Source organism: Cheilinus undulatus, linkage group 11, assembly GCF_018320785.1.
Source record: "Cheilinus undulatus linkage group 11, ASM1832078v1, whole genome shotgun sequence".
NCBI lineage: Eukaryota > Metazoa > Chordata > Actinopteri > Labriformes > Labridae > Cheilinus > Cheilinus undulatus.
The window spans coordinates 6,654,530-6,677,424 of NC_054875.1; the positions used below are offsets into that span (position 1 = coordinate 6,654,530).

Below are 22,895 nucleotides of genomic sequence, written 5' to 3' on the forward strand. Positions count from 1 at the left end.
ATACCCCTAATAAGTACCACAACCAACATACTGAACGTTCAATTGCAACACATGTACATACACACAAAATTAAAACAGAGATTAGAGAGTAGAGATTATAAAAAAAGCTAATCTATAAAAATGAGTTTTTAGCAGCTTTTTAAAAGAGACTACAGATTCAGCAGGCCTGATGTTACCAGAAAGATTGTTCCAAAGTTCATGAGCTGCCACTGCAAATGCACGATCACCTCTGGATTTAAAATTTGAACGAGGGACTGTTAGAAGACCCTGATCAGACGATCGAAGATGGTGACTGCTAAAATAGAGACTCAGTAGTTCATATAGTAGGAGCTAGCCCATGCAGGGCCTTGGATGTGATTAATAATAAATTTTGAAATTGATCCTAAAAGTAACTGGAAGCCAATGAAGAGATGCAAGAACTGGAGTGATATGGGAATGACGACTAGTGTGTGTTAATAACCTAGCTGCTGCGTTTTGTACAGACTGAAGACATGAAATGGAGGACTGAATGATGCCAGAGAAGAGAGAATTACAGTAATCTAACTGGGAAAAAATCAGGCTGTGGATTAATTCAGTATGATTTGCTGTTAAAATGTGTTTGATTTTTGCAATGTTTCTAAGCTGAAAGAAGCAGGATTGTTCTACTTTAGTAATCTGAGAGTTGAAAAGCTTGTCAAATACAACACCAAGATTCTTAGCAGAGGACTTGATATTGGTGGCCAGGGGTCCCATGTAGTGGCTGACCTCCTTACAAAAATGGTCAGGGCCAATTACAAGAATGTCTGTTTTATCTGGGATGAGACTGAGAAAATTCTGAGACATCCAGTTACAAGCATCATTAACAGACTAAGACAAAAATTAAAATAGCTGGCAATGGGGCGCACATTTCGCCTGGCGGTCTAGGGCGCTACTCATGTACGCAGGTGGCCTGGGTTTGAATCTGGCCCGTGGCCCTTTACAGCATGTCTCTCCCCACTCTCTCCCGTTACTGACTCTATCCTCTCCTCTATGGAATAGAGGCCAAAAAGCCAAAAAATAAATCTTAAACAAAAAAAAAAATAGCTGCCAAAATTAACACTGGATCAAAATCATGATTGCAATTACAATTCAATTAATTGTGCAGCTCTAATCAAAGCTGCATCAAAGTTCATGCAAACAGGCTTCCTGTCATGCGTGGAGAGATTTTATTTTAAATATTAGGGTCATTAATTATGTTCAGTGTTATACAGAATGTCCCAACATGAAATATGAAAAAAACAAAACAAAACTTATTTTTTCTTGTCTAAATATGTTATTTTAAAAAATAAGTTTCATGTTGCTGGTAGAGGTAACTTCATGCAGAATTACTTTTTCTCTCTGTAAATGATGAAAAAAACCTGCAGGAATAAGTAATGGACTGCTGAAATGAGGCAAGAAAAACCTAAGAACAATTCCGAACTTCACTTACTGCAACCTGTTCAACAACCAATGGTGTGCAAAGAGCGCGCTTGACTGCAAATCAAGCAATTAGTGCTAAATCACATTTAATTGAGTGGGTAGGATCATTCTGATCAAATACAGCAGAAAAGTGTGCTTTGAGAGATTGAATCAGCCATGCTTAATTTGATATGTGGGCTGTATTATAATTGGTCTTTGCCTGTCTATCTGTATGATTGTTAACTATGACAGGCCTGCTGCCTCAGTGCCTCGCTGTAATGGATTCTGACTGATTGAAGCGGAGACAAGCCAGTTAAGAACGCCCACGCAGGTATGGGGAGACACATGCACTAATGTACACTCCCACACACACTTTGTAGTACACTGTAAACACTGATCACACACACACACGTGTTGCTAACTGCTACGCTGTAACCCGCTTCCTCTGTGAGGAGCGTTTAACACCAGATTTAATTGAAAGCCAAATTAAAGGCTCTTTTTGGCTTTGATTCACGGAGGAGAGCTGACCTCAGCGTTTCAATTACAGCATATCAGCGTCGACACACACACACACACACACACACACGTATCATTCATCATCAGCAGCGGTATCGGGGAGTTTATCTGAGACTGGGTGACGAGGTTAAAGGGGAAAATGAACAGAGGCGGAGAGAAAAACATAAAAAGGAATTAAGATAAAAGACGGTTCTCAATCACCTGACTATTTTAAAATGATGACAGCCAATCAGATTACTCCGCTCCCCCCACACTACCTCTAATAGTTTATCTTGGCTCTTTAATCTGTCTACTTTTGTCTCAAACTGCTTCTTTTTCTCTCATCACATTAACAACACAGAGAGGACGACACCAAGGCGCGCCATCTTTATCTCACTCTCCGTTTGAGGCCGCAGTAGATAAGGAACTCTCCTTTAATTTGAAATAAATGGCCTTCATCAGAGAAGCCAAAGCCTCCTGATAGCGCTGCGTGGTTTATTAAAGGCGCTTGAAGCAGAAAATTGGCTCAGCCACAGCGAAAGCTAAAGCTCTGTCCACATGCTACAACAAATTGAAGGTGAGGTTTTAAATCAACAATATTAACTGAGCCGCTTACAAAATAAATAAATAAAAAAAAGAGGAAGAAGCAGGGGAAGGGGGGCCTTGATTTTTTAAGCTGAAATGAGGAAAAGCAGCATCTCCGACAGCCCGTTGAGCCATGTACTGGGATGTTGTTGTTTTTAAAGCTTCTGGTGCTGCAGAGGTATTTCAGCAGGCGTTTTTGGGGACTTTTCACGCACCCGTGAGCGGTAAATATGACAAAACATAAACAGTTAGATTAGTTGCTTAATTAATGGTGCTGCCCATTATTTTTAATCTCCGCCAGAGAAGGCGGAGGCGCTCTGAACACTGAGGCCTCAGACTTGTGGAGCACGCAGACCAGCTTACCGAGACAAAGAGAGGAGGAGAAATGAAAGGAGAGAAATTGGAAAATGGAAAAGACACAAGCCCAGCGACTACAAAAGCCTCTGGCAAAGCTACGAGACTGATAAGGAAGATGCTTTTATCGGCCCTAAACCACGCTTCTCTCTGAGTTACACTGATGTTTCCTTCCTTAATAGCCTTGGCTTTACATGAAGCATTGTTTGTCCTGCATACCATTTTATTTCCATCTTGTCAACTACAAAGTGTTGGTATCTGCTCAGTGTTTTAGGCAACTAATTAGAAAATCTTGTTAGCATCTCACAGGAAGGAGCGCCAAGAGGGAAAACTAAAGAGAATCCATTTATGCGACTGACTTCAGGACTACAATACGTTAGTCTAAGTGCACATGTGCACCATCACACCGGGATGTATGCTGCATTACATGTTTAATATAGTTTGTCCCCTCCTTTTTGCAATAATGCTTGTTTCAAGCTGTAAAGTTCAACGTTGGTTTGAAATATTTCAAACTGTCAGTGTTGAGCTTGTTTAAACACAGATGTGGAATTGGTGTACAGCGACCATGATTTTACCTAGGGATGCACAGATACCAGTATATTGTTGCTGAATTGAAATCAGGTGTTCCAATCACTTCCATGGCCACAGGTGTATAAAATCAAGCATCTAGGCATGCAGACTGTTTCTACAAACATTTGTGAAAGAATGGGTCGCTCTCTGGAGCTCAGTGAATTCCAGCGTGGTACTGTGATAGTGCAACAAGTCCAGTCGTGAAATTTCCTCGCTCCTAAATATTCCACAGTCAACTGTCAGCAGTATTATAACAAAGTGGAAGTGATTGGGAATGACAGCAACCAAACAGCAACCTGTGGTGTGACCTTAAACGGGCGGTTCATGCTGGAAAACCCTCCAATATGGATTAAAGCATTTCTGTGAAGAAGAGTGGGTCAAAATTCCTCCACAGCGATGCGAAAGACTCGTCACCAGTTATCACAAATGCTTGATTTCAGTTATTGCTGCCAAGGGTGGCACAACCAGTTATTATGTTCAGGGGGCAATTATTTTTTCACACAGGGTCAGATAGGTTTGGACTTATTTTCCCCCTTAAAATACTTAATAATCATTTAGAAACTGCCTTTTGTATTTACTTGGGTTGTCTTTGTGAAATACAAAAATTGTTTTGATGATCTGAAACATTTAAGTGTGATAAATATGCAAAAAACTCATCATCAGAAAGGGGGCAAATACTTTTTCACGGCACTGTATCATGTAAAAGAAGGCATATGTGACCAGAAATGCCAGTCTTCTCTGTGCCAAAGCTCATTTAAAAGGAACTGAAGCAAAATGGAAAACTGTTTTCTATTTGGCAGTAACAGGGTCCTGCAGACTAAAAAGGAGAGGCACCATCCAGCTTGTTATCAGCACACAGTTCTAAAGCCTGCATCTCTGATGGTACGGGGTCGCATTAGTGCCTATGGCGTGGGCAGCTGACACATCTGGAAAGGAACTGTCAATGCTGAAAAGTAGAGAGAGGTTTTAAAGCAACATTTGATTCCATCCAGACAACATGTCTTTCAGGGAATACTTTGCATATTTCAGCAAGACAAAGCTAAACCACATCATCACAAACAGCATGGCTTCACAATAGAAAAGTGCTGAACTGGCCTGCCTGCAGTCAGGACCTCTAACCAATAGAAAACATTTGGAGTATCATAGAAAAAAATCTGTCAAAGAAGACTCAAGACTGTTGAGCTGCTAAACTCCACAGGTCTCCTCACTTTAAAACAGCATCCCAACTTTTTTGGAGTTTGTGCTGCATACAACAAACGACGGGCAAGGTCTAGGGTTATCTGCATTCTCTGTTGTTTCTAATCACTGTACCTTTTTTCACGATTTAGCAGTGTTTCCCAACCATTTTTCATTGGCGCCCCACCAGGACCCAAGAGAGAATAAAAAGTGACACACTGCTGCCAAAAATCAACATAGATTTGAATAGTTTCACTGAAAAAACCCTAAAAAGGTCCATGCATGCTTTTCTTATCAAAAGACCTTTGTATAAACTACTTCATAACTGCTTTATCATGGTTTTAGTCAATATTTGCAAATCTAATTTTGGTAGCATCAGAGCAGACAAAACCTCCCAAGCCCCCTAAGATATCTGGCCCCCTTCTTGGTGGGTCCCGGACCCCAGGTTGGGAACCAGTGGTCTATAGTACAGTACATGTCATGAAGTCTCTTCTTAAAGTGAGGAGTTTGGTCTATCTTTATACCTCTGCTCCCTGAGCCCTGAAACACTTGGGCCTTCACAGTAAAGATTAACATTATGTTTGACATTCCCTCTCCCTTGTCTCACTATAACTTCCACATTTCTTGACTTGTGTTTTTCTTTTGCACAGGAGATTCAGGTATAAACTCTGACAGGCTGAATTAAATGCTGCATTTGATGTTCAAAGATGAAAGCTTACTTGCTCAATATTTTAGGTAATACGCTTATTTGCATCTGTGCCTTTAAATATATGTGATTAGAGTCAGCAGGGGATTAGCGTAGTTTAAAATATATAAATGAAGAATCTGGGAAAATACAAGCCTTGCTCTGTTCAAAGCTGGAAAAACACTGCCTTCCAAAACCTCTGAATCTCATTAGAGGACGTTCTGACTTTCCAGGCACCCTCAGTCTTCATGCTAATTAAAGCTAAGCAGCAAAGGACTGATATGTAGGATTTAGTTGCAGTTAGCAGTGGAGTCAGAGAATTTAACCAGCCATCCTGGTCTACTTTATAAACATGGCAGTGAAACATGGTACCCTTATATCCACAAGCAGTTTGTAAAAAATGCAAGAACTTCTTTGTTTATACATTAAGTAGCTTAATTCTAGTTGTACTTCAGATCAGGCATCAGCAAAGTCACCTATATTTAGTCTTCTGATATTCATCTCTTTGAACTCTTAAAATCGGTGAGTGGGATAGGACGATATTTTATAGTGTCAGCAGATAATTAGACATCATTTTACCGCAATACTGCTGATCAGGATCCATGACCTGCTGCAGCCTGAACAGTTGGGCTTTACACCTAAGAGGTCTACCATAGACCCTATCCTGGCACGTTAGGTATCCCGTGTTCGCTCACCCAGCTGATCTCTACCCTATATTCCGGTTCAGAGAGTGCTGTGACGTGTGGTGGCTCCACCTCTGACTTCTTCCCAGTTGATTCTGGGGAGAGGTAGCGGCGTGTCTTAGCCCCTACACTCTTCAGTACCTGTATGGACTGGATGATGGGGTGGGTAACAGGGGCAATAAACTGTGGAGTATCTGTTGGGATCACTGATCTGGACATCACTGATGATGCTGTGATCCTTGCAGAGACTGTAGATGTCCTTGTGAGGGATCTTAACTTGCTGACCAAGGAGGCTGAAGAGTTGAGGATGCATGTCTCCTGAGCCAAAACAAAGATCCGGGCATTTGAGGATTGCCATTGAATCTGTGTCTGTCAATGGTAACAGCATGGAAGTTGTAGAGCAGTTCATCTACCATAGCAGCATAATCCAATCCACATTCAGTTCACTGATTGTGAGGTGTTGGGTTCGCTGACCAAGACAGTGGCATTCCTGGTATCTTAGCATGCGGACCAAAGTCAGAGTCTATTGGTCCTTGGTCCTCCTAGCCTTACTATACTCTTGTGAGGTCTGGATGCTGACTCATGGCCGGAGGTGGCGACTGGACTCCTTTGTGACGACTTCTCTTTGGCACATTTTTGGGTATCGTTGGCAAGACGTGTGTCTAATGCAGACGTGCTCAGGAGCGTGGGGATTCAAATGGCAGCTGCATTTTTGCACAGGAGCCGGTGGGCGGACCAGACGCTGGATTAGGGATGAGTATCAGAATCTGGTAGCAACACATCAAACACCTACCAGACTGAATAACAACACAGATATCGATACTTTATTTCAGTACTCCTCCACCCCAATACTACCCCCATCACTCTAAATAAAAGGCATAAAATACATAATGGAATTTGTGTGATTCACATGCACTTACTTTATTTCACCAGAGTATGGATGTCTTTGAATTGTTTTCCTGTCTGGAGTAATGTCTCTGCTTTGCCTGCATTTTCCAACCAAGGAACTAATCAAACAGACTCTCACATTTACTTAGATGTTCATCTCGTACACAACGCCAGTAAATTTCTTTTGAGCCTCTTAAAGAAAATACACCCGTTTAAATTTCTTATCTTATGTTTTACTTGCATCTTTTAAGATATTTCAGCGAATCATTTACAATACTCAGACAATCTTCTGTTGACTCTCAGCACCCTTTTTTCTTTCAAAAGTAGTGACTCCGGAACGGTTTAGGCACCAGCATCATACAGAAAGTATCGATTTAGCACCGGTATCAGAAAAAAAAACAGAAGATACCACCTGGGAGGATATCTGGAGGAATGGGGCATGGGGGCTTGGTGCATGCTGGGATGATGGCCATCAGGAGGCTAGAACAGTACAGGCCCAAGGTTGACATGGCGAGGTGCCGAACTGGCATGTACTCCCATACCTGACCTGACCTCAATCCATAAAAAGTTCCTTTTTCCTTAATTAGGTTTATGTTGTTATAAACTACCTAATGTTCCTTAACCTCTTCAAAATAAAAGCAGACAAGTTTCCAAACAGGAAGTCAATTACCCTAAGTTTAAGACAGTACAAAACAAAATCAAAACAAACAAACAAAAAAAAACCTTTTCAAATGCAAATAATGGAATATCATAGTGGGACAGAAAGAGATGAATTGCACAGATAAATCAGAAATAAAAAATATAATCATATTAAATGATCTGTTGGACCTAAAGGGAAAGATCTGTGTCCACTGTAATTTGTCTGCTCTTCACTTCCTGTTTTGAAGTAACGTTGATATGTATGAACAGGATATACGACTGGAAGTCTGTATATGGTGTTTTGCTTTTGAAACTGACCAACTGCCCTGTTCAGCTCAACACATTCAGGAGCTGCTCATACTTAAATGTGCATTTCCAGGCGAGCAGAGCTGAGTGATAAGGGTTTTGGAAGACGAAGGCTTGGTAAGAAAGGAGGCAAATAACTCGGGTGTGCATGGCATGGACAGAACATCAGCACATAGATGAACCCTGTGGAAATTAAAGACTCAGTCCAAGAGTAACAATAATTCAAATATATCAAGTCCAACACTGTCTCTTTAAAGCTTTCACATGACTCATGACAAGAAATAAATGCACATTTATTATCATATTTAATGTTTTGCAACACTAATAGAATTTGCTGGAACGGGTAAGGTGCTATAATTAGTGGCGGTGTTTAATCCCAGGTGTAACGAGAAGAAAACGAGATGATTCTCTCCTGCCCTAAATAACCTTAAAGCTCTGTTGGGAGAATGAGAGAAAGCGTGAGGTAAACAGGTCCATCCTTATCTGTTGAGGTAGGAAATAGCATTTGACATGTCAGAGAGTCAGAATTACTGAACACGCTGCTTCAACATTACCAGTTTGATTAATACTGGTGTGCTGGAGAGGTAAAGAGAAGCCGAGAGAGGATAACAGGAGAGAAAAGAGAAAGAGGGCAGGAGAGGTGAAGAGGAAAACAGCCATGGAGACAGAGTTGCCTCTTATCTCTTGCTTGTAGCTTGTATGCACCTGTACCCTGACAGCTTTTCAATTGACTGAGGCACACATCCTCTTCTCAACTATCTTGTATCTCCACACTCCTTCACTCATCCTCTCGCATCTCTCCATCCCTCTCACAACTGCATCCAGGAAGAGAGGCTCCTCTATGTACTTGTATATCGCTTTCACTTTGTCTCTCATAAACATTGAATATGGGGGCCATACTTTCTCAACAATTTACATGGCTTACAAGATTTTTAAAGCTTTTTTTCACAAATGCATCTTGAAAATACTACACAGTTTCAGGACTGCCTAGCCTAAAGTCATCCTCACTTGCCTGATGACACTTGCACCTCACAAACAGGAGGGCGGGGTCTAAGGGGGCGGAATGTGATGTAAAAAGGCCGGCATGAATAAGACGAACTAAGCAGCAGCATCCAACACAGTGAAGACGGTCTGTGTCTTCATGCCAATACTTTGTGTAAGTGGAAGCTTTCATACTTTCAAACAAGCAAAGATAAACCAGTGTGACACATGTCCTAATTTGTGTAGAAATGTAGTGTCTGTTACCCACTGCCCATGCCAGTTTGCTTGCAAGGAATGTCCCTGAATGGCTTCCATGTTCTCACATCAGCTTTCACCGACCGTCTCCTTACGCATAGTACTAATTTCTGCTATAGGAATTTTTGAGATGTCCAGAATGTCCACTGATATCATGTAATTTGCTTGAAATGTTGGGAAAATTCACTTGATATTTTCAGGGAATATTGGTAAATTTCTTTGTGTCCTCCGTGAAGTTTGGGGAAAATGTTTGTATTGTTAGGGGAAGTAATTTTTAGTTATTTCCATGAAAAAAATTGAGATTTTCTAAAAACTTTATAAAAATTTATTTGGGATTTTTGGTGAAACAGTGTCATTTAAAAATTTCCCCATATTTCCCAAATCTTTTGGAAATTGTGGAAATTTTTTGCATGTTTCTGTCATTTTCATGGAATTTGGGGGATCTGTATTTGTAAATTTTGGGGAATTTGAAATGTTAGGGGGAATGTGCTTTGGGGATATTTTTATTGAAATGTGTTGGGTTTATGAAAAAGTTTAACTGAAAGACATTTAAGGGGACTTTTTTACTGCACACCTTACAAATATGTGTAAGAATTTTCACAGTGATTCTAGGTAGGGCTGAACAATTTGCAAAAATAATCAAACTGCAATTTTTTCCCCCAGTTGCAATTTAATACATGATTATTCTTTGGTTAACCTTATTTATTTTTCGACAAATTAAAGCAAAAAATAATTCCATAAATAAGACCATGTCTATTGAAAACAACAAAATTATTCCCTGAATGTGGGGGTGCAACAAGTTTTAAGCTGTAAAGGGGGCGGCTGGGGTGGAGGAGGTGATGCTGGCTACCAGCTGATCGCAACTGTATGACTTGAGTATGACTTTCATGAAGTAACGCTAGGCTTCATTAGTTTTAGATAGAATGAGCTAACTATTTTTACTGATATTGCAAATGTGATGTCATTTGCTTTGTTTAAGGGCATTATCATTTTTATGTCACTCATTTTGAATAAGAAAAACACACATAAAACACAAAAAGAAGGATTCTTTGCAAACCATTATAAAAAACTGACACTTGAATGTTTGCATAATTTGTATAAAATCTCTGCCACTGCAAAAAATTGATTTATCAAACTGGTATTTTGATACATTACTAGTTAAAGAAATATTGCAACTTCTGCGATTTGAAAATTGCTGCAGGCCATACTGCGATTTAATCTAATTTGCAATTAATTTCCCAGCCCTAATTTTAGGTAATTTTTTTTAAATGGTAGGGGACGTTTGTGTGGGCATGGAAAAGGACATTTCCAGGACATGCAGAACTTCTAGTGGAAATTTTGGTGATGCTTGCTCTTAAAAAGTCCTTGTGGTCTGCCATTAAAAATAACAAGAACAGTGACCCCCATCCCTCTCTCAATGACTGAAACCATTTCCTCCAACAACTGGCCAACACACAGAAAAAACATGCGCTCAAAAACCAAACCAGTGCTTTATTTTCTACAGAAAGACCTTCAGGAGATTTGTAGACATCATTTTTGGTAGACTAATTCCTGTTCTAAGACAAGGCTGGGTTTTTAGACGTATCATGTCCTATTATCCCAAACGTGGCAGAAACTTAAAATGCACCTTCTGTGATTTGAACATTTCTGCAGGCAATATTGAGATTTAATCTAAATTTGGATTAATTGCCCAGCTCTACTTCAAAATAGTAAAAACATACACAGTTGCCTGAAGGATTGGCTCCATGGTCTGCATAAAGCATGAACAAATGTCTACCCAAGTGGGTCGTTGTCTCTTCTTCTTGTTGGATTTGCAAACCAACGCACATAACCCCACCCACTGTGTTGGACAAAACACACAGGCAAGAGTGCTCTGGCATGGACTGATGTTACTCATGTGAAAGCAGGCCAGCAGGGGAGAGAGGGCAAGGGGGGCAATCTCGCTCAGGCACCCTGTGATACGAATGTCTCCCATGGGAAAACGCCTCAAGACTCAGAATGAGCAGAAACCCAGAACTGTGATGACAGAAGAGAGGGTGGAGAAGGGTGATGGACAAATAATGCAGAGTTATGCTAAGTGGAATGATTCATGGTTGCTTCAATGCTCCCCACTAAGGTGGTGACTGTCATTAAGGTGGGCTTAACAAAAAATGAACCAGAGGGTGGTAAAGGTACAACTTCTCCAAATCCCGTTGGGTGGGGATTGGGAAAACTATGATTAATGGTTAATGACTTGGAGAAGATATAATGATATTTCTGCTAAAAATGCCTCACACAAATATCTTGTTGTTGCATTCAATGGTGATAACTCCTCAGTGCTTGCATCCCATTAGCTTCAGCCAAGCAGCATTCAGTTTGGTAGCTGGCCTTGTTCGCAATGCATTTTTAGCAGTGACACATTAAAAGATCTTCACAAGCAAGGCAGCTGTAGTACAGTTTACTTCAGATCTTCTCTGACACACCAAATCAGGTTTCTCTGTTTACTGACTGGACTCTAAATTCAGTGAACTACACATCAAGCTTATAGCACAACTTTCTCTAAGAGCAAAAAACAACTTGCCTGGTAGTCGTCTTTAGAAACTTTGAGCTTGTCAGTGTTATCACTGAGTGATATCCGTAGGCTGGTACACAGACTGGGAGGATCTGAAAAAGGCCGTCTATTAAGCCTAGTTGTACTGCTACTGCAACAGACAGTTGGCCTTGTTAAAAAGCCTCCAATACTGAACTGAGCGGCGTGACGTGGGGATCTGCCTTGCCTGTCTTGTTCTTCTATCATTTTATTGCTTTCAACTGAAGAAGAGGCTGTCTCCCTCACTTTTATACAAAATCTGTCTGGACTGAGAAGAGAACTGTTTCCATTTTGGCGTCTCCTTCACTTTCTCTGCAACTACACAGCCACATAATGCAGCAAATGTTTTATGTCTTTACTGTCTTGTGATACGTTAAGGATCTCTTTCTAAACTTCAGGGTTGGTCTGTTCCATTATGGACTGCAGCTGAAGACCATCGTAACAAGGCTCCCTCGTTTTTGTGACAGTTGACCACTCATGATGCCCAACCAGTCATAAAGCTGTAAACCTGTGGTTGCCTCTAACAGAAAATCCTGGTAGAGTTTGTTCCAGGGACAGTAAATAATCATGGCCGTTGATTGAGTTTCATTAAAGAACAATAATTCATTAAATTACAATAATTAAAGTACAATAATTGAGGATAAATGTTCTTCAGCAGTCAAAAGTTGTAGTTTTCTTCAGGTTATCTTACCCGGTGTATAAAAGGTAAGGGCTGCATGCTCAATCGAGTTTTGCTGCTGTCTAGTCCTGGCCTGACTGGAGTAGAGATGAAGCGGTTTCATCTGATGGGATACCTAAAACTGAAGTACTGCTTTGGAATTTAAAGCATGGCCAATAAGAAGTATATTTTTACAATACAACCACAATACCCCAAAAAAGTTGGGGTGCTGTGTGTAATGTAAATAAAAACAGAATGCAATGTTAGCTTACTTTGGATTTGATGGCAGAAACACATCCAAAAAAATAGGGACGGGGCAACAAAAAGCCAAATAAGTAAGTGGTACTAATGAAAAGCAGCTGGAGAAGTATTTTGTAACTAATGGAGCGAAGCCTGTGAGCTACTTCAGGCAGTCAACTCCAGCTACACTGACTCATACTCAACGTATGTCATTGTCAAATTGTATCAAAAACATCTTTCTAAATTATCTTTCTCTGCCTCTCCTGCCATTGCTGCCTTTGCCATTGCTGCTCTTACAAGTCCACTACCACCCCAGCATCCACCTGCAGACTCCAACAAGGGTTATATACTGTAAATCATCACAACTGCACATGAAATGTACTTAGACTGATGAAGTTGGAGCCTAGCGTCAAACTTGTAGCATTTTGCATCTAAAATAAATGCTTACAACGTATCAAATGTGAGTTGTCTGACTGACATGACGGTTAAATGGCAACAGATCAGTAAAGTGAATGGAGCATTTTAGAGAGGCAGAGTCTTTTGGATGTAAAAATGGACAGATCTTTCCAATCTGCGAAAAACTGCACCTGAAAATTGTGGAGCAATTTCAGAAAAATGTTCCTCAATGTAAAATTGTGAAGACTTTGAATCAGTGTTCATTCTGACTGCTAATTTTAGTCTCAGTCTTAGTCTTTAGATCAAATGCCGTTTAGATTTAGTCACATTTTAGTCATTTCTACCCTTTTTAGTTTTAGCTGGTCCATAAAAAGTCCTCACATTTTAGTCTTTACTTTTAGTCCAAGCATTTATTCTCTTGCCTAAATCTGGTGCCAAATCTGGTAGTGTGTTCTATGCACTCTGCCAAACCTGGGGTCCCTGCTTTTCTACAGCTAAGGGTCACAATATCTACAGCTTTATTGTATTTTCACAGATTTATCCACAGTCGAGAAATGTCAGACGAAAAAAAAAAATAACATTTTAGTCTCATTGTAGTCATCTTGATGAACACTAAACTTAATTTGGTCAGTTTAAGTCATCAAAGCTCTATTCTTGGTTAGTCTTAGTCTAGTCTTTCTCATAGATAAAAGGCTGTCGATGAACATTTTGAGCCATTGTTTTAGTCAACAAAATTAAGCTGCTGTGAATATCCCATCATCTACAGTCCATATCATCAGAAGATTCAGAGAATCTGGAGAAATCTCTGCCAAGGAACAAAGATGAAGGTCAATACTGAATGCTCGTGATCTTGCATTAAAAACAGGCATGATACTGTCAGGAACACTCCCAGAAATCACCGTCAATCAACACAGTTTACAAACCACAAAAACAAGTTAAAGCTGCATCATTCAAAGAAGAAGCCATATGTGAACACGATCCAGAACTGTTGCAACCCTGGCTGGGCCAAAGCTCATTAAAAATGGACTAAGGAAAAGTGGAAAACTGTTCTGTGGTCAGATTAATCATGTCACGTCCTGTGAACAAAGCCAAGATAATGGCAGCCTTTTATGTGGCAATGTAAACGCAGAGCCTGACACTGTTTGCAATAAGATTAATTAGCAATGTTTCTAGGTGTCTATTTCCCCCCGTTTGGCTTAATGCCCATTTAAATTGCGTTAAACTGAAAAGAAGAATAGAAAGTAATCAAATCACAGAGTCACCGTGTTAGCAGGTTTGATGTGGTCCTGATATACTATGTACAGCGTGGCTAACATTAGCAGCTAGCTCACCAGCCTTCATTCCTCTTTGCAGATAAATGTCGTGCTTTTATATGTGGCCTCTTTTCACATTGGTTGAGTAGTTATACGTGACTTTAACCCTCAACAGTCTACATACCACTATTTTCATGTACTACTTAAAAAACTGTCAAACTGAGCTGCTCCAACAACAAGCTACAGCTGAGCTTCTCATATTTACATCCAGTGAAGCACCGGGGGAGAGCACAGACAGGAAGGCAGTAACTGATGCTACAGTGGCTTCTAGTGGCGGGAGGTTCATTCTAGCTCAAAGGGGACATAAGTATTATACAAAAATCACTTTTTCAGGCTTTTCTAACAAAAATATGTGCCTCTGGCCTGTCCACAACCCCCTCAAGTACCAGAAAACTCTATTCCCTCCCCCCACCTCTTTCTCCACCTTTCAGAAAATTTGTGCTGATCTTCCCCGCATGATGTCATGTGGGGAGTTAGCATCGCCCCCATATTCGGTTGGACTCTGAGCGTTATAGCCTGATATTTCAAGCCTGTGTTTAAAAAAAGTGATAGATAGTTAGTTTAACAGACTCAGAAATCTTGGCTTAGCTTAACAAATTAACCATTTGGCCATGCACGAACATACTTGCCTCACACATTATTTGTGCGAGGCAAGTATGTCTTCTAATGCGCTGTTGGGAAATGTAGATAACACTGACGACAATAGAAAGTGTTTTTAATTGTTTTAGGATGGATTTATCTCTTGTTTGTTTCATTGTGTTCTTTGTTTCAAACTTTTAAGTACTCTAAAGTGGCACTTGCTGGCAGTCTGATACAGAAAAGCATATTATCTTAAGAAAAGAATAACCTTCAAAAACAGGGTGTTGGGCTGAGGTTAACATAACTGTCAAATCTGAATGTTTAGGCAAACAAAGTAATGCAAACTGAGAGAGAACGAATGAAGGGAAAGTTTTTAAGAAGGTTTCATCATGCTGCACTGAGTTTGACATTTCTGAGATCTACAGGTTGCTCTCCCTCTCTCTCTCTCTCTCTCTCTCAGAGAGGACAGCATGCTCTCTGGTTCTGTCAAACCTCAGAGTGCCGGCAGCCAAAGACTGTTTTGCTTCAAGGATTAAACTGTGGATTAGCTCAAAACGCACACACATTTACAGCCATATATCCACACATATTTATACAGACTGACACAGACATTGGAGCTGGGGGGGGGTTCGAGTCGCTCACGTCATATTTTACGGTAGCTTTGTTCTACAGCTCTGCACTGAAAGAAGCTTCACTTCAACAGTTCATAACACAAAACCAAAGTCTGAAGTTGCTACTGATTATTCAAATGTTTGAGGAAAAATGGTAGAAAATGGAAGAATACTGTACATTTTTTTGGATGTTTTCAGAGTGCAGACTTGTACGCGGCTCTCTACAGGCTGGATTTTATCAACTCAGACAATTGAACATGAATCTAAACTGCGATGTCTACCCTATGGCCAAGATGCTTTTATTTATGATTTGGTGCGAAATTTGTCTGAGATTAAAATATCAGTTAAAACTGATTTTTTTTTAACCTGTTTTATATGACTTTTCTGATCAGGGATTTTCATACCAGAGACCTGGGAAAATCCTCAGTCTTTATTTTACTCCTTTTCTGTTTAAAGTCAGGACTTTATGCTTTAGTTGTTGCTATTTTCCTGAGGTTGGTTTAAAAAAACAAACACTCTGCAGCAGACCAGACTTAAGTTTTCTTGAGAAAAAGACTAAAAGTAAGAGGTAGTATCTGAAGGTTTTTTCCAAATTTTCTTGTAAAACTTGTAAACTCTGATCTTCTTCATGGTTTCCCAGCCTTCTTCGTTGCCTAGAATGGTTTGAGTATGTTGTTACCACTAGAATACAGGTTGATATGAAATACACCCCATATATAATGTACACACCCATAGCAGACTTACTTATCTTCACACCCTAATCCACTCATTAAAGTGACATGATTTGGTTCCCTGTAGGTCAGGGTTAGACAAGATTACAGAATGAATGAGCATTTAATCTGTTCCATAAAAGCATGAAAACAGTATATAACCAGTTATATAGGTTGGACCATACACAAGGCTTGGATCATTTTATCTTATCTGATGAAAGACTTGTTTATTATAAACACACCAAGCACGTGTAGAGGATTAGCAGTATCAGAGTACAGTATTACCCAGAGGGAAGATCACCTGGTCTTTAACATCCGCGCTGATAAAAATCATAAAGGTAATGCTTAAATCTGGCTGTAATGGAGTTTCATAACACTGAGCTGCTGATAACAGCATCCAGTCATTCTACTGCATTAAAATGTTTAGGATGTAAGATTCAGAACTGGGCTGTGACTCTGTATTTAAGGGTGCTTTCACACCAAATCTGTTTGGTTTGATTGTGCTGCTGTGAAAGCTGACCACCGATCAAAACAACCAGACCGAGACTGATTAAAAAGATGGGCCGTGGTCATGGGCAGTGGGTGGGGCTGGTATTTGGGAAGGCAAAAGTCTGACCAGCAATCAGCCTTGTTTTACAAAACAGAGCATACATGATCTTATCAAGCGAAAACATTTGGGAAAGTCTTTTTTATCCAAATAACAACCCACATTTTTGTTTTCTACATAGTATTTTGATTATAGTCTTCTTTTGAAGACCTACTAAGCAAGAAAAGATGGAACACGCTCTCACAGAATCAGCACCTGAAGGGCGTGGACAGCTCCATGTTTGTATCTGACATATCTGGTAGCTTATTAAGAAGACATTAAGTTTATTTAATCAAAGCTTGTCTGTCTAAATGAAGATTTTTTTTTGATCAGCTGACTGCCTGAGTAAACTTCTACATCTATGGTCTCATCACAGGTATGTTCTACCGGTGAATGCGTGGGTTCTCTCCGGGTCTCCGCCTCTCGCCCAATGACTGCTAGGATAGTCTCCAGCCCCCCGGCAACCCCCAGCAGGTTAAGCAGTGTAGAAAATGGATGGATGTCAAGTTGTGAATCTTTATTAAGAGGTTTATGGGCTCCTCATAGTCTTTCTATGTCTCATTATTTCCTCCTTTGGAGATGACAATGAAACAGAACCAAGATATCTGCTTTGGGTTTCAAATAAGACTCATTTGGCTATAGGCTCAACCATTGCTCCTAGTGAATTTTAGGAGAAACAAAAAAGAAACTAATGAAAAATGTCTGGAACTTTAAAGAGGCTGGGAGGAGAATCAAGACTTTGTCTCATGAGATGAAGACGAAAAAGCCTTGAGCAGTAAAATTTTCCTCTGGGACTGTCTCCCTCATCTTCATGCCTCTTCATTGATAAATCTGTTAAAATTAACGCTGCCATCCTGTGCTACATGTAGCCAACATGCTATGATGTTTTAAACCAGTGTTACTCAACCTGTTGCTCTTGAGCCACATGTGGCTCTTTTGTGATGATTTGTGGTTGTTTTGTGTCTTAATTTGAAATATTATTCTCCCACAAAACCTCAAAGAAGGGAAACTTTGACCTCAGAAATTAGGCTACCTATTGCCAGTCACATTAATCAATTTGTTTCCCACACTTGTATAGTTGGCTTTACTTGTCAAACTTAAATGTCAACCTTTCTTTTGTCTGTATATTTCCATTGCCCTTATTTACAATTTCCCCATTTTTGTTGACACTTCAAATCCATTTTTGCAGCTTTTATCCTACTGTTTGCAATTTTGTCCCTTCTTTTGCTACTTTTTGCCCATTTAAGCTGCGTTTTGTCATTACATGCTACTTTTTCTCCATTTTTGCCACTCTTTGCAGCTTTTGCCCATTTTAGTCACTTTTCACGAACGTTTTTGCCCCTTTTTGCCACTTGTAACTCATTTTTTGTAATTTCACAACCATTTTTACCACTTTCTACCCTTTTTTCCCCCCCTTTACACCCATTTTTGACACTTTAACTTTTTTATTACCACTTTAACCCTTTTTGCCACTTTAACATTCACTTACTTTAATAAAGCAATATGAGCCACATCGACATGGCCGCTGTCTTTTTCTCCCAGGTCTGTCCTGTTAGAACTGCTGTGAGTCTGGTACCAAGCAAAAGTAGCCTGCTTGCTGATTTTTCTAACTCTTCATCTCAGCTCCTTGTGCGGGGTCGGTAACTCAGTGTCAGCTGCTGTTTCAGAGTCGCGACTGCTGGTGACACCTGGGTCACAGCTGTTTTTATCTCTTGCCTTCACAAATGTTCTTTTGGTGGCACAGGTGGTCTAGTGGTTTGAATCTTAAAGGTCACATATTATGCAAAGTACACTTTTTCAGGCTCTTCTAGCAAAGATATGTGCCTCTGGTCTGTCCACAATCCCCCAAGAATCAGAAAAATCTATTCCCTCGCCCCCTCTCTTTCTCCACCTTTCAGAAAATGTGTGCTGAAACAAACACTCAGATTTTCCCCTCATGAAGTCATTTGGAGAGCTAGCACTGCCCCCAGGTGATGTTGGCCCTCCATGCTTGGAGGTAAGTTCCGCCCTCCTCTCCAGGAGAGCCACATCCATTCCTGAGAGGGGCGGAGTCAGACAGCTCAGTAACATTTAAAGACAAACAGCTCATTCTGAGCAGAGCTGAAACAGAGGGGTTTTTAGACATGCAAAAATTCAACGTTGGAGTGTTTTTTCAGGGACAAACTTGACAGGGGACCTCTGAGACCCATATAAACTTGTCTTAAAGGGGTAAAATGTGTCCCCTTGAAAAAAAAAAAAGGAAATGTCCTTTTCTCCCTTTTGTAGGCAGAAATTAACACTTGCTGGCAGCTGTAACTTCTTAAAAATAGTGCTTAATAGTTAGAGATTGGCGGGATTATTACAGATATGATTGTCTATTTGGCCTGCCTCCCCATAGGCAGCAGACACACAGTTTAACACACTCAGTATAAGCCTATCCACCTTGTTCCTAGCCCCCATGATTCTTTGCATGAAATATATGGGTGCAACTTCCAGTCCTTTCTATCTGAATGGGACTTTGCATAGAAACAAGATGCCAAACATGATCATTAGAGCAATTTATCGTAGGCGCTGCACTAGAATGCATGCCACCCCTGACCGCAGTCCGCTTCCATTTGCACCCTTGTGCTGTACATTAGTGAAGAGAACTCAAAACAACCTTGATTCAGTTTCTTCAAGAATTATTGAGCTTTTTTGGACTGAATCAGCTTGTGCAGTCAGAGAAATGTGTGTTAAAAACTACAGACAGACCTGAAGAAGTTTCATAAAAAAACACTTCCTCTTTAAGAGCTTGACCTCACACCTGTATTCTGTGGGCAGTGGACAAGATCAAATGTACAAGTTGGAAACTTGTGTGTGTTTCCTTCTAAAGGTAGAAGGCTTTAACCTTACAGGTACTCCACAATGACAGGTAAAAGTATTTCTGAGTGGAAGTGTTGCTCCTTGACATTGCAAGAAGTTGTTTACAGCAGCTGTCGGATAAAAATCTATAAAAATCCTGGATTCCTTTAAACCCAAAATAGAGTTTCGGACACAAATAGGCAGCAAAACATGACGCAATATTTCTAATGTGTAGATTATAAATGTGTTTCAATGAAACAAATAAGGAGAAAAGTTTAACTATAGTTAGACAAGCAAAAGCCAGACAAAGATCCAAGTTTGCATTTAAATATTCTCAATTCTTCTGCACACATGGATATAAAAGTAAGAGATAAACTTCACTCATATAAATGACCAGGAGGAAATGAATGCTGTTGGCAAACAAAATAACAATATAACATGGCTAACAAGCATTAAAGATGAGTTGTGCTCATTTATCCTTACACTTATATATCCTGAGCTATTGTGTCTGTAACTCATCACTGGAAACACAGTTTACATGTGTGACACACAGTTTAACAGCAGGTCAAGCCCTGGTCTTTAATTTAGATTTCTGTTGCATCTTTTACAGACTGCAGTGACCATAATTAGCTCCCTTTTCCCCGGCTGCAGCTCATTACAAGTCCACAGTGAGCAGCAAGGATGGCAAAATATGGTATTGTTAAATTCAGCTTAATTAAAGCAGCCAATTAAAACACTTATCACATTAGTGAGGTGTGCTCCAGAGAACATTTGCATTTAAGTGGTTAAAAAATGAGGAAAAGAGCAGATCCCTATCTATCGCTGCTTATTAGTCTGCTGTGTGGATGCGGGGCTACGTGTGTGAGTCGGTGGGTGGGTGTCAGCGGCCCCGGGGAATAATATCTCCTTACTTTTGGAACTGCAAATTAGCCTGCTGTGTATGTGTGTGTTACTGTGCGTGATATTCATGCATGTGTGTGTGTGTCTCACCTCACGTTTGCTTCGGTCTTTTCGGCAGCTTGGTGGAACTGGTCTTTACTCTGCTGGTATCTTTCCAAATTCTGGAGACATGAGAGGACAGAGGAAAAAAGAAGACAGAAACAAAGAGGGGGATTAGGTTTGTCTTTTTCAGTTTTGCAAATCACTGCATCTTTGTTTGTCTTTACCAATCAGAGAGAGCCTGTTTTATAACAGCATATAGAGTTTTGAATCACTTGTTTGGTTCAGGAACGTTGGTTTTATCATACTAATACCTTTACCAGTAACCCTAATCTATCAAAGTCCTTATCATTATTACTACTACTGATAATTTTCTGATGGTTTGGGGTCAAAGGTTAAAGCTAAAATGACAATAAGTGCTCAACAGAAGTGGGAAAATTTCAGTTAAGCTCGAGTTAAAAAGTAAAAAAGTTCACAGTTCATGTTGTTATTTCAGAATCCAAATTCCATGAAAGTTGGGACACTGTAAATCTCTCATCATATCTCATAAACCTGTATTTTATTCACAATAAAACCTAAACCACCTACCAGATGTTGAAACTGAGACATTTGAATATTCTACCATCTACAGTCAAAAGATTCAGAGAGGCTAAAGATCATTATTGGGTGCTTGTGATTTTTGGGCCCTCCCTGCATTAATAACAGGCGTGATTCTGTTCAAGAAATCACTGCATGGGCTTGAGAACGCTTCCAGAAATCATCGTCTGTCAACACAGCTGCAAGTTAAAGCTGTATCACTCAAGAAAGAAGCCATATGTGAACACAATCCGTCCTCTCTGGCCCAAAGCTTCTTTAAAATAGACTGATGCAAAATGGAAAACTGTTCTGTGGTCCGACTGATCAAAATTTGAAATTCTTTTAGGAAACCACAGACACCATGTCTTGCAGACTTAATAGGAGAGGGACCATCCCTCTAGTTTTCAGTGAACAGTTCAAAATCCTGCATCTCTGATGGTATGGGGTTACATTAGTGCGTATGGCGTGGGCAGCTTACACATCTAGGAAAGCTCTATCAATGATATAAGACATATGCTCCCATCCAGAAAACATCTCTTTCAGGGAAGGCACAATTCAAACCACATACCACATCTATCACAACAGCATGGCTTCACAATAGAAAAGTCCAGGTGCTGAACTGGCCTGACTGCAGGCCACAAATTCCACCATACATGCATCATCAGAATGCCTTAAATCTTTGGATACTCTATACCAGTGCTACTCAACCAAAGAGCCAAACTGCTGAAAAATGCCTTTATGAGCCACAATCAAAGGGGTGAAAAGTGGTGAAAAAAACGAGTCAAAGTAGCAATAAAAATAAGTTACAGCTGGCAAAAATGGTCATAAAGTGGCAAAAAATGGGAGAACAGAGGCGAAATTGGCATTAAAGAGCCAAAACTGGGTGAAAAGTGATAAGAATTGTGAGAAAAAGAAGCAAAAAAAACGAGTTACAGGTGGCAAAAATGGTCAAACAGCAGCCAAAAATGTGGCAAACAAATGAGTAAATAGTGATTAAAATGGGAAAAAAGCAGCAAAGGGTGGCAAAAATGTGAAAAAAAGTGGCATCTAATGGCAAAAGGCAGCTTAACTGGACAAAAAAGTGGCAAAAAAATCAACAAAGGGAAAAAAAATGCAAATTGTAAAAAGCAGAATAAAAGTGGCAAAAACTGGTGAAAAAGGGCAAAAAATGGGCTAAAAGCAGCACGAATGGATTAAAAGTGGCAAAAAATGGAAAAAATTGGCAAACAATTACAGATAAGGGCAATGAAAATGTACACACAAAAATAAAGGTTGACAATTAAGATATTAATTTAAGCCTTCTGTATAAGTGGGAGAAAAAACTGATTACGTGACTTGCAGTGGATAATTTTTAAGGTCAGATTGCCTTTATTAAGATTTTCTGGGGGAATAAAATTTCAAATCCAGATGTAAAAGAGCCTCCTGTGGCTCAAGAGCCACGCGTTGAGAATCTCTGCTCTGTACCATGGGGTAATTAGGGTTTACAACAAATCTAAAGGGTGGCCTTTTTTGACCAGATGTAGGCTAAATCAGTGGTTCCCAAAGTGGGGGTCGAGACACTGAGAGAAGGTCACGACATGCCTTCAAACAACAAAGAATGTTTTTAAATGGTTTAAAATTGTATATTTTGCCCATTTTTGTACAAATATATGCATATAATCAGTTCAATTTGAAATAAAAACATGGTCATCTGGTGAGATGTATGCTAAAATTCAAGTAATGTTTACAAAATCCTTAAGATTTAGGTCTGCACATGACTATTCTTGAATGGCACAAAGTTCAGCTATGCTTAAGCACCCTTAGGCCATGGGGGTCCCAACTTCTGTCACTGTTATTTTGGGGGTCACGGGCTGAAAAGTTTGGCA

The 22,895-nt window shown here is 40.0% G+C and overlaps 1 protein-coding gene across 1 annotated transcript in view; it reads right to left on the bottom strand.

Annotated features, from left to right (window-relative positions):
* LOC121517125 (MICOS complex subunit mic25a-like) overlaps positions 1-22,895 on the bottom strand; it is a 142,026-nt gene that overhangs the window by 47,641 nt on the left and 71,490 nt on the right. Inside the window, exon 6 of the mRNA XM_041798659.1 lies at positions 20,506-20,576. Within this exon, the coding sequence (XP_041654593.1) occupies positions 20,506-20,576 (71 nt within the window). The remainder of the gene's footprint in view (positions 1-20,505; positions 20,577-22,895) is intronic.